Here is a 12,319-nt window from a genome sequence, read left to right as displayed (position 1 = left end):
AGTTGACCCATTTTTGGTGAAAGCCTAGCCTTTCAAGCACTAATCCGATGAAGTCCCACTCAATACGATCGTATGCCTTGCTCATATCGGTCTTAACTGCCATGAAACACCTTTTCTTTGCTCCAGAGATTTTCAGGTAGTGAAGTACTTCATGTGTAATTAGCACATTATCTGAGATTGCTCTTTGCGGAACAAATGATGATTGGTTGTCTGCTACAATTCCATGCAAAACAGGTTCCAGTCTTGAAGTAAGGATTTTGGAGATGATCTTGTAGAAGATAGTGCAAAGGGCTATAGGCCGGTATTCTGCTACTTTCCTTGGGCTCTGAATTTTTTGTATAAGCCTGATATGGGTATTATTGATGTTCCTAGGAAGGATACCAGAAGAGAAAAATGATTGAATTTCATGGATTACATGAGGCGCCACTGTTTCCCAATTGGATTGGAAAAAACAAGCTGAAAATCCATCTGGCCCGGGTGCCTTGTCTGCATGGATAGAGAAGCAGGCCAATTTAATCTCCTCATGAGAAGGTAGGGAGATAAGCTTCAGATTTATATCTTCTGAGATGTATGGTTGTAGGGCTTCTTTTATAATATTCTCTCTTTCTCCAGGTTGAGAGGCGAAAAGATCATGAAACTAGTCAGAAATAACTGTAAGAATCTTCTCCTCTTCATACTGTGCAGTTCCACTCATATCCTCAATCACAGAAAATTTATTTATGACTTTTCTACCTCTTATGATTACATGAAAATAGCCGGTGTTTTTATCTCCAAGGGCTAGCCAAAGTTGTCTACTCTGCTGCTTCCAGAATTCTTCTTCATTTTTATAGGCTAAAAGCAGCTTGTTGTTTAGCGTGGAGATCAATCCTGGGCAAGGGTTGGAGCTAGTCATTGCTTCTTCCAAAGACTCCCGGTACTCCTCGATAAGCTTTTGACTGTTTATATGTTTCTTCCTTGACCACTCAATGATGCTTCTTCTAGTTCTGATAATCTTTTCCTCCACTGTTTCTTGCCAGTCATACTTCCATGCCTCATCGATCAGCTTTACCACTTCAGTATTGTCTTTTAGGCGTCTATCAGATCTGAAAATACCTCTCTTTTTCTTTTTTTTTTTAAGATCAAAGTAGGTTATAAGAGGCCGATGGTCATAACCTTCAAAAGAGAGATACTCGCATCTACCTGAAGGAAACATTTCAGCCCATGCTCCATTAGAGACAGCTCTATCCAATCTGCAGTACACTAAATGTTCATGTCGTTTGCCTCTCCAGGATAAAGAATTGCCAGAGTGTCTAAGATCATAAAGGTCGCATTCAGACATGAAAGATCTGAGATCCACAAAGGAGCCTTCAGGTCTGACTGGTCCACCCCATTTTTCTGTGGCATCAAGGATATCATTGAAGTCTCCAGTTAAAACCCATGAGGAGTCTCTTGATGTACCAATCTCAGTTAGCCGATTCCAGATAAGTTTTCTCTTTGCTCTATCTGGTTCTCTGTAGAGGAAGGTAGCATAGAAAGTTTTACCTTCTGCTTTGATGAGAGTGTCAATAAAATTTTGGCAGGATGATAGTACTTCAATCTCAATATCCTGTTGCCAATAAAGTGCTAGGCCCCCACCCCCATTGCTGTGTGGAGAGATGAGTAAATGCTTTGAAAAGTTCATCCATTGAAGTTTCTTCAAGACAACTTCATCAGGACTTTTTGTCTCCATGAGGAATAGAATATCTAGAGAGATAGATTTCTGTATCTCTCGCAGCCGCTGAACTGTCATGGGATTCCCCAACCCACAACAGTTCCAACTTGCCAGTCTTAAGGAAGAGGACGAGGTGGATTGGGAAAATCCACCCTTCCTTTGACAATGGCTGGGACAATTTTTCTTTGAGGAGGTGCTCTACTTGTAGAAGCCAAGTTTGCTGTAGCCTGTGCAGAAAGTCTTCTCTGAGCAGAGGATTTGCTTGAGGTGCTAATAGTTTCATCACCTTGTCTTCTCTTAAGTGAGTTTTGAATATTGCAGAGTTGTCTCTTTGAAGATTTTGCTCCTGCTAAAACGACAGGGCTTTTGATTACAGGTTTTGTGATAGGTGGTCTTCCTTTCTTCTTCTTAGGAGGTACTGGAGGGGATTGCAGCTTCTGGGCAGGGTGAACAAATAGATCAGGGGAGATAGATTAGCTTCTGATCTGTTGGATTTCCAACATAGCAGCATTATTTAGGTGAGCTTGTTTGGCTGATTCTATGATTGATGCAGCCGTCTGTGCCATTAATCCTTTGGTTTCTCCCTGTAAAACCCGTTGTTTTCTTGCTGCACTTTCAGTTGGATCAATGCAGCTAGTGTATTGGATGGTGACATCACATAGTTCTCCCATCACTGCTTCAGTGGTGGGGATAGGAGGAGGGTCAATGAGATTTGGAATCTCAGTCACTGGCCTCTCTAGTGGTGGTCGCCTGTTTCTGGATGATTGGGAGGTTTCTAACAGAGTGTTCTCTCTGACTGGAGTTTTCTCTCGCCATTGAAAGGATTGTGCAGGAGCGTTTCTGATAGGTACCTCAGAATTTTGTACAGGTGCTCTAATTACTCTGCTAGAATCACCTTTGTAGTAGTCATGTTTTCTTGGTGAAACTCTTGCCAGGGAGTAAGATTTGTTTACTAGAATTCTTTCAGATGGAGTGGACTGAAACTTACTACCATAGTCTCTTGGAGCTCTGCTCTCAGAAGTCCTATCAAAATTAAGCTTTTCAGGTCTCTTGTATGGGTGGTAGTGAGATCTGGCAGAGTCTCTACTACCACGTTTTTGAAAGCTGTGGGAAGTAGTATTGGTGCCTCTGTTCTGATGGCTTTGAAGAGGAGAAAGCTCTCTGGACAGGTCTTTGCGTGGTTGTAGTCCTGGGCAGTCTTTCTTGGCATGGGTAAGTCGATGACAGTGTGTACAATGACTTTTTAATCTCTTGTATTCCAAAGTAACCAGGGCTTCAGTTCCATTATCAAATTCAACAATGGTTTCCTTAATGAGGGGTTCTAGTCCGTTAACCATGACTTGAATTCTTGCAGCTGTAGGGGTGAGTTCATGGTCCAAGAGGTCTCCTACTCCTTCCCCAATATCTGTGAGCATCTTTGGTTTCCAGTAGTGGAGAGGAAGGCCTTGAATCTCTATCCAAAAAGGAATTTAAGATGGAAAGAAGGCTGAGATGACAGGTTCCCATCTTTGCAAAATAACCATCCAGTCATCAAAGTGGTAAGGCCTGTTGCTAAGCACCTTTTGAAGATCCTCTTTATAACAAACCGGAATTTGAAACAACCTTTTCCTAGGTCTGACCCTAGTGCTTTCCCTTTAAGGTTCCAACGGTTCGAGAGGAATGGTATAAGTGATGTGTCTACAATTTGCATGTTTTCTGCATACATTCATCATTGTTTTGAGTCTAGTTTCATGACATTCATCACTGTTTCATATCATTCTTCATTATTCTTGCATACTTTGCATGATTAGGATAGGTTTGCATACATTTTGCATTTCTGAGTTGTTTTCAGGTGATTTGGAGCTATTGGTGATCAAATTGGAAGAAATGACCCGGAGTCAGCAGAGCATACTCGACCACAAGGTCGAGTACCTTCTGCAGCACTTACTCGACCATGTGGTAGAGTGAAAGCAGCCACCATCCTCTTTGCTCACTCGACCAATGCACTCGATCACACCACTCGATCACACCACTCGACCCCGTGGTCGAGTGGCACCAGCCACCACCCGCCTCATTCACTCAACCACACCACTCGACCAAGTGGTCGAGTGACAGCAGCCATCATCTTCCTGAAGCACTCGACCACATCACTCTGTCATTCACTCGATCACGTCTTCAAAGTCTTCTCAAATCCGCACTCAACCGGACAAGCTGAGCATAAGGAAGAGAAGAGGAGAAGAAGAAGTGTTTGGAAGCAGTTTGGAGTTTCACTCGACCACAAAGGCCCAGCTTCGGCCTATTACTATCTACGGGCCGATTGAGTGGATTCCCGATCCTTCTTCTGTCGTTTTAGTTTTGCTTTGTTAAATAAGTCTTCGAGGGTTTGTCCCGAGACATCGACGTTACGTCTAGTTTTTGCTTCAAGTTTTCATTTCTGTTAAACCTAGTTTACTCTATCGCTTAGCCGTTTTCTTCTGCAAACTTGTAATTCGAGATTTTTCCCAGTTATTCAGATTTCGCGTTTGATTGGTTCTATCACTTTGTTTCTTTACTCTCAATCTCTTTACTTATGCAATCTTCTTGTTTATTTGCGATTATGTCTTTGAGTGTGATGTCTGAGTAGTGACATAGAATTCTTAAGGATGGGATAGAATGGTTGTGGGATCCGTAGTCTATAGGATGGTAAAGTTTTAGAATTGTTTGAATCCCTTCTGGACTAGTTGTGTTTATTACTTGTTTCTTTCTGATCAACTAGAACTCGATCTAAAGCATTCCCGCACCCAGAAGATGTTCGATGGAATGCTTGATCCACTAGTTCCAGAGATATGCGTCTTTATCCCAAGGGATTGGCCGTTTAGAGCGTTTATTGACTGTAATAGGTTGAATCGTTGAATCGTATTGCCTGCATAGTTAGATTCCGTTAATGGGAATTAGTCTGGGCTAGCTTTGCTTGAGGGTTTCTGTCATGGGAGTTAATTAATCTGTTGTTGAACCTGTTGTCTAGGGATAGCTTGATTGCGCTTTGTTAACCATCTGAATAGGCTAAGGAAACCACTCAATTCGATTACCTCATCCTTAGGAATTTCTCGTCTATTTGATTTCTCTGTTCGCATTGCTTATGATTTATTGCTGTCATTGCCTGCTGTCACATTTCTTACCTGTTTTCATTCATCCACTCGACCACATCCAGTGTCTGGCAACAGACTGTGTGGTAGAGTGATTTTGTTACATTTTTTGCCTGTTACTCGACCACATCCTGCTCCTGGCATCAGCCAGTTGTGGTCGAGTGATTTCTGTAATTCTGCAATTTTTCCATTTTCTGCATGATCACTTAGAACTGTCAGAAACACCAAAACCTGTAATTGCTTGGCTTGACTTAGTGACTTCTGATCACATCTCATCTGTTTGCATCACACCTAAAATGGATTGACAACCTTCAGTACTACAACGACACGATAGTGCTTTAGGATTAATTGATCTTAAAAACCTATTATCAATAAGAGACCATAATCGTTGGACAGAAGGATTTGTAAGCCGACCAAGGAGCGTTAGAGAGTTTTCCTTGATGAGATCTGAGTTGTCCAGAGGTGGGGCTCTTATTCTTTTGCAAGGAGGGGGAGCATAGTGGCTCGTTGACTCAATCCTTCTTGTTCCATAGGAGGAGTTGCGGTCCCTAGAGGAGAAAGGTTGGTCTCTAGAAGTCTCTTGTGCTTTTTGAGAGTAGTGATGTTTGTGGTCTCTTGAGGGAGAAGAATCTTCTTTGGCGATACCTTTTCCTTTGCTTGAGTAAGAGTATCTGGGCGTCATAGTGAGCTGAGAAGAGTCTTGGGTTGCAGGGGCTGGAGCTTCAGTAAAGTTTTCGAGAGGGTTCTTCACTGAAAGTGAGAGAAATCTAGCATATGTTTTACAAATAGATCTGTGGTTTTAGTGAGAGGGAATCCTCAAAATTTAACCACAGAAACTAAGAAACGGTTCCAAGAGGGTTCAAGTAAAACAAGTTAGTACAAGAGAGGGAGGACAGAGGGAGTTTCCATACCATAGATTGAGGGACTACGGTTGTTGGAGCTTCTTGTCAAAGGGGCTTGGGGAGGAACATAGCCAAAAGGTAGAGCAGGAGCTGAAGTTTGATCCTCTAGATGCTTGGTAGAGGTAGTAGACAGTTCCCTCATGCCTTTTGCATGATGGAGAAGACCGGTAGAGCCAAAAAGGCAAGAAGAAGTCACCGGAAAAGTGAAAAATTTCTTTATTTAGCACTAAAAAGTAGCTGAGATCTGTTTTTTCAAACTCAGGTTACTTCTTTTAGTTATCTTGGGAAGAGGGCCTGAGAGCTTTTTCACGCTAGTATTTTTTTTTGAAATAGTGCTTTTTTATACAGAGGAGAAAGGAATAAGACGATGAATCGGGGATTGCAAGACAACATTGGTGTTCGTAACAATAGTTGAATCAATGAATGTTATTTTGTAAAGGGGATCAGTACTCTTCACAACTCCTACATTACGAGAAACCCTGAAAAGCATAACAGAGTAACTCACTCCTTTCAATAGACCTTCATAAACATCAACTATCTGGCTAGATACTATTTTATTATTTAGTATAATTTGTATAAGTTATGAATAACAAATTCTTATTTTTTTCATTATTCATGATTTAAAATCATGGCAACAAAGCTTCAAATTAATCTGTAATTGCCAATTATCGAAATGTAAATGATGCTGCCTCTTATTCAAGAAACTTAAAAAATAAAAAAAAATAAAGGTACCTCTTAAACCGCTAATAAACTATTATTTAAAAATACTATTTTTCTATTTTCTATTTATTGCTATTTTAAAATAACATGTAATAATCACAGTAAATTTTAATGGAAAAATTAACAGAAAAAAAATAGAAGGAAAATTTACAATTACCAACACAGAAAAATAACTTAATGTTGTTAGTCCAAGAAAAGTATAATATTACTATTTTTTTTATTATTTTCTACTTTGAAATAAAAAATAATAGTTACTGTAAATTTTAATGGAAAATTTACGTAACAATTAGAAGTGAAATTTACAATTGTCACCGTGGGAAAATAAAACTTAATGTTATTAGTCTAAAAAAACTATGATTTTTAGCTAAAACATAAAGCTTCAAGATCATTTGTGTTTATGATAATAATATTATGTGTTTCATTATATTCGTTTTTGTTTCATGAATACTTTAAGCTTCATTAAGAAAATCCGTGTTCATGATTAAAAAATAAAATAACCAAGTAAAGGAAAACTCCTACAAAAAAAAAATTACAATTACCAACACAAGAAAATAAGTAAATGTTGTTAGTCTAAGAGAAGCATGAGTTTTAGCTTTCCAAATACTAACGAAAAGGAAAACTAAATTTACAATATACTATAAAATTATTTGATAGGGTTTCAGAACTATAGTAATATTCTGTTAAAATTAGAAAGTTTCACAAAAAACGGGAAAGTTTCTAACTTCCTTAATCCTTAGAGATACAAGTTTTTTTGGTTCTCTCAAATCCACAAAATTGCACGTTTGCTCCTAGAACAAAAAAAAAAAAAACCATCACCAACCCAAGTTTGAAGAACCATCTTTGTCCAAAGAATTTATATAAATACTAGATAAGGCTATTTAGGCGGATGTGAGAAAAAAATATAATTTTTGATAATATTTGAATTATAAATATAAATTATGCATGTTGATAATTATAGATACAATATTTGCCCCGCCCCGGTCCAAGAAAAGAGAGAACCTTCGTGATTTTTGTTTTTGAACCTTTTATCATGAAAATAATATTTTTTACTATTTTTAGTTAATTTTCTGGTGTTATTAGAAAAACTAAAATAATTTTAATATATTACTGGCTTATTCAGATATATATATATTTTTTTGAATTTTGGATTTTTATATTTAAATTTTGGATTATATTTAATTTTTTGAAATAAATATGGACTTTTTCTATGTTTGTTTTTTTATAAATATAATGAAAGCTCTGAGCCATCGACCGGGCCTGAGTCACCAACTTATTCTCTTCTTGATTCTATTCACTCTCCTCTCTCATTCCTACATTTTCTTCCAAATTCAAGTATTAATCACATACTTATTATTTTCTAGATCCTAATCACTATGATAGTACTCCTAGCCCATATTTTAGAACGGCCAGATGTCAGATCCACCAGGTTTCTCCACAAGAATCCGATTATCCGTTATGACAATCTTTGCAGTTCTATTGTATTTTTTTTTTGACGGCCAGTTCTATTGTATTATACATTTTAATTCTACACACTCAATTTTATTGATAATATTTTAATTCTAAATAGTAACCCACACTCTTTATTTATATTTGATTTAGTATTTAGATAGAAAAAATAAATTTCCATCTTACACATTCAATTTTGCAGTACAATTCAACTATCTATTTCATCATAATATATTCGATTTTTAATCTACACACTTCATCTTAAGTGATACTAATTTCATATCAAAATAATATTTATATCAGATTAAATCTATATCTTAGTTAATATTAAATAATTAATAAAAAACAGAAATCCACAAAAATATTTTGGAAACAAACATTGTTTAACATATATTTTTATATACTAAATAATTTTTTAAAAAGTTAATACATACTAAATTTAATTGACCAATAACACATGTAAAACAAATTCCTTAATTTTCTTTTTGGTTAATAAAAATAAAATTTAAATTTTTTTAGGTATAAACATTTAAATTAGTATACGTAAATTTTGTTTCCTTTTTTTAGTTTTTTTTTTTATTTTATTTTTTTAAGGGAAACATGTCAACATCTGATCGATAAACTTGACACGTGGCACAATCCTATGAGTTACTAACTTTGAAAACCATACTTTTTTTTAGTGATTCCTTTGAAAAACCATACTTTATATAATAAGATTTCATATGCTTTTTTATTTCACCAAACAAATGATTCACACAAACACAATTATAATACAAATAAATAGATTGGCAACATTATGAATGAAGAAAGCTCATTCACGAACGGGTAACGACTGATGATCCAACTCCACCATCTTTCTTCAGATCTTTCTCATCTCTCTTGATCGCGTCTTCGATCTTAACATCATCCTCAACTGATAACATCACAGACTTTTGTCCATTAGGTCCTTCGACTATAGCTTCCTTCATCTTAAAGTGCTCATCCACACGAACCGCCTCAGATTTCTCACGGTGCTTCCTGGATCTCTTCTTGATCAAGAACCAGATAACAAAAGCTAGAAACGCCAAGAACATGACACAACCCAAAGAGACAAACACAACTACTACAACAGTAGTGTCATGGTCTGGAGTTGGTGTGGGACGGTAAACTGATGAATCCGTGGAGGCCATTGATTGTGTATGAAGTGTGAGGCTGATGATTTATTTCTTGAGGTGGGTCTGGTGTGAGAAAGATGGAGATTCATGTGGCTTATTTGTAGTGAGAATTGAGAATAGTAGGTTGCTGCTAAGTTTCTAATGACTTAGCTCCCATCCTAAGGTTTTGTTTGCTTGTTGTTTTTGTTAAGCTAACCTAGAAAAATAAATAATGAAAGAGTAAAAGCCAAGAAAAATAGGCTCTCAAAATATTTGATTTTGATGGTTGAATCCAAAAATATGTAAGAATTTGAAGAGGCAAAATTCATAATTCTCACAATTATTGTTCCATTTTGTTAACTAAAGCAAAGTCATGAAAGATAAATTACCAAAATATAAAAACAATTCATGAACATACCAAAACATGAGGGTAACTTCTTGTTTCCCAAGTGATTTGAGACTTTTTTTTTGTTCTTTTATCCAAACTAGACAAAGCTTGAAAACAAGATTTGAACACTTACATAAGTTTCAAATTCTCAGCATAGTCTAGAGAGGTGTAAACTCTCGTACGCTTAAACACTTCAAGACCTTGTATTTGAACTCTTGTGAAACTCCAGCTCTCAAGGTTGAAGTAATAAATGTAACATGGTTCTACTAGACAGTACTGTGACAACACAACTTCACCTCTACCAGTCATTCCAACAATGAATAACTCGGCACGTTGAACTATGTTGTCCCACAAAGAAGGCAATATGTAGATATCTTTGGACCATATATATTTCTCAGCATCTTCTAGAATCCAAAACTCAAGTTGTCTTTGACACAAAAATGTAAACTGAAGTGCACCTAATTTACCCTTGTAGTTGATCAAAGTACAAGAATGAGTCATCAACATGCATCCATCTATGTCAATAAAACTAAACTTCTCAGACTTAACATTGAAGCAAACTATTATAGAATCCCGCGTATCGTCCTATAGACCCGAGCTGTATAATACAAAACACCATCTATGCATATTCCATTGGATTTAGGATAATGGGGTTTGCATTGGATTGTTCTCCATAAATGTTTTCCATTATTCAATGTCAACACTTGATGATCAACAAAAATATCCGGGATTCCACCGAACTTGATGCACAATACTTTTAACTGTTTGTCAATCGGATCATACCCTAAATAAGGTCTTGTCACAGTATTAACACTCTTCAATTCCACTTTGGGTAAGGGTAAGGACTCTCCTGTGACCGGGTTATAAATAACCATAGTATCTAGACTTCCCTTATCACGGCAACAAATGAATCCACGAAGAGGAGAACCAAATTCAGACGAAAACTCTCTAGGAGAATTCTTATGGTGAACATGATAACGGGTTGGTACAAGAGACGTGTTCTCATCTGGATTTTGAGGCAGAGGTGAAGAGAAGAAGAATATATTGCCATTGTCGTCAGCTTGGAAGGTGAATAAGAGCAGGCGTGGACGAGTCAAAGACATATTCAAGAACAACTCGGTAAAATCTTGACGGCAAAGTATGGATCCCCATAATTTAGATACACAATGAAACCTTGCTATAGTGGTCGCCGGAACTCGAGAAAATATATCCATGAGGAGATCGATTGGGATGTATATTCCCGAGTTCGGAGATTGTGTTTCTTGCTGCTCAAGATTTCTCATGGCAACCCTAAAAACGATTCAAAGCTTAGACAGGTTGTGATTGAAGTTGCAGTAATCAAAATCTATAAGACCAGATTCAAACTACAACTATCAGTACAGTAATCAAAAGTCAAAGTTCGTATTGTATTAAGTTTTAGGGAGGCGCTCAAAGAAAATAATGAGAATCAGAGTTTTTGCTTATCTTGATTTTAGGTCTTTGCTCTTATTTTATTTTATGGTGGCTGCTTCAGGCTTTCCGATAAGCCTCGGCCCAGTACAACACTGTTTTGGTTAAAAACGGTTTTGTTAGCATATTAAGAAAGCTTTTGATTTGGTTTAGTTTGGTTTAAAAATGTAAAACCGAACAGATATTTTTTTTTGTTTTGAAATTAAATTTAAACTGCTTTTTGATTATAATGGTTTTAGTTCTAGAAAATTTATTTCCTAGAACATACAACTCGTTTTGATCTAACTTGCTATACTTGGCAAGGTCATTGATCTACAGAATCAAATTGAATTTGTTCTTAATGTGTTATTTTTAAGTTTACAAGTCACGGGTTGATCAAGTTGAAAGCAGAGACACTCCAACGCTTTGGAATGAGAAGCTTCTCAATAATGCTTATTGTTGGAGCTTTTTTGTCAAAGTATTTTTCCAGCGATTTTCTGACCAAATTTTGGCCAAATAGCTGAACGGATTTGTCAGGTCGATAGTACAATGGAAAGCTGGTAGCGAGTACTACAAGATGGTATACACATACGTCAAAAACGGAGTTGATTTGAATGAGAAATAAGGGTGTAAAGTGAACAATTTGGATTGAACCAAACTGAACCGGGCTAAGCACAAGCGCAGGTTGTCGGGTCGTCTTTTGTGGGCCGTCGCGCTTGTGGGTTTGCCGAGTATTTTTTGGCCTAATTTTGAGAGTCGAATCTTATGAAAATATTCCATTTTTTGGCAACAACTTGGAGTTTCTCCAAGTAACTTGGGGTTCACTCCAAGTAACTTGGCGAATACTCTGAGAATATTCTGTCAAGGCCTACCTTCTTCTACTATATAAAGAGATCCAGCCTCGTATTATTTCTCAAGCTCTCAAAAAGAAAGCACTCTTAGTTTTAAAATCTCGCATCTCTCTTGCTTCTTAAAAGTAAGTTCGAGAGTATATCGTAGATCAAGTTCGCTTGAGTCTATTACTCGTGTGCTCGTGTATTAGTTTGTGATCGGTTGTATCCTGGAATTCATAAATCATGATTGTCCGAATGCACTTACAACCAATTTATTGAATTATGGAAAAAGATACCATATATTGCCTCCGTGATTTACTTTCTGTCTTTAAATACACTTGTTGTAATTCTGTTATTATTGTTATCTAAATAAAATTCACATCTTTTCTCAATTAGGTTTTTGCGCTCCTACAATCTTAATTCAATAAATCCGCATTAAGATTATCAATCTAGACGGATTGAGAATTTTTCGAATTTTTTAAAAACGATTTAAAAATCTTCTAAAAATTGTTTCTGAAATCATCTTTGAGTGTTTACGCAGAAAGTTTATAGAAAAAACTTTTACTTCTTTCTTTCTCCTCGTTCTAACTGCTTCGCAAATGCTACTTAGCGATTGTTGTGGACAGTTTCTTAAATAAACATCTCTAGTTTCCACGAACACTCATACTTGAGTGG

The 12,319-nt window shown here is 36.7% G+C and overlaps 2 protein-coding genes across 2 annotated transcripts; both read right to left on the bottom strand.

Annotated features, from left to right (window-relative positions):
- Positions 1-8,564: 8,564 nt before the first annotated feature.
- LOC9327336 lies at positions 8,565-9,097 on the bottom strand. Its single transcript, XM_002891228.2, has one exon. It carries the CDS (start codon positions 9,029-9,031, stop codon positions 8,678-8,680), a length of 354 nt encoding a protein of 117 aa, XP_002891274.1. The 5' UTR covers positions 9,032-9,097; the 3' UTR covers positions 8,565-8,677.
- A 333-nt stretch (positions 9,098-9,430) lies between these two features.
- LOC9330025 (F-box protein At1g53790) lies at positions 9,431-10,828 on the bottom strand. Its single transcript, XM_021014965.1, is given in 2 exon segments — positions 9,431-9,977; positions 9,980-10,828. Coding segments are annotated over 2 exon segments (1,152 nt in total). The 5' UTR covers positions 10,667-10,828; the 3' UTR covers positions 9,431-9,512.
- Between the last annotated feature and the right edge of the window lie 1,491 nt (positions 10,829-12,319).

This window comes from Arabidopsis lyrata (assembly GCF_000004255.2).
Source record: "Arabidopsis lyrata subsp. lyrata unplaced genomic scaffold ARALYscaffold_1, whole genome shotgun sequence".
Taxonomy (NCBI): domain Eukaryota; kingdom Viridiplantae; phylum Streptophyta; class Magnoliopsida; order Brassicales; family Brassicaceae; genus Arabidopsis; species Arabidopsis lyrata.
The sequence above is the reverse complement of the archived record's forward strand: the minus strand, read 5'-3'. Positions and strand labels throughout refer to the sequence as shown.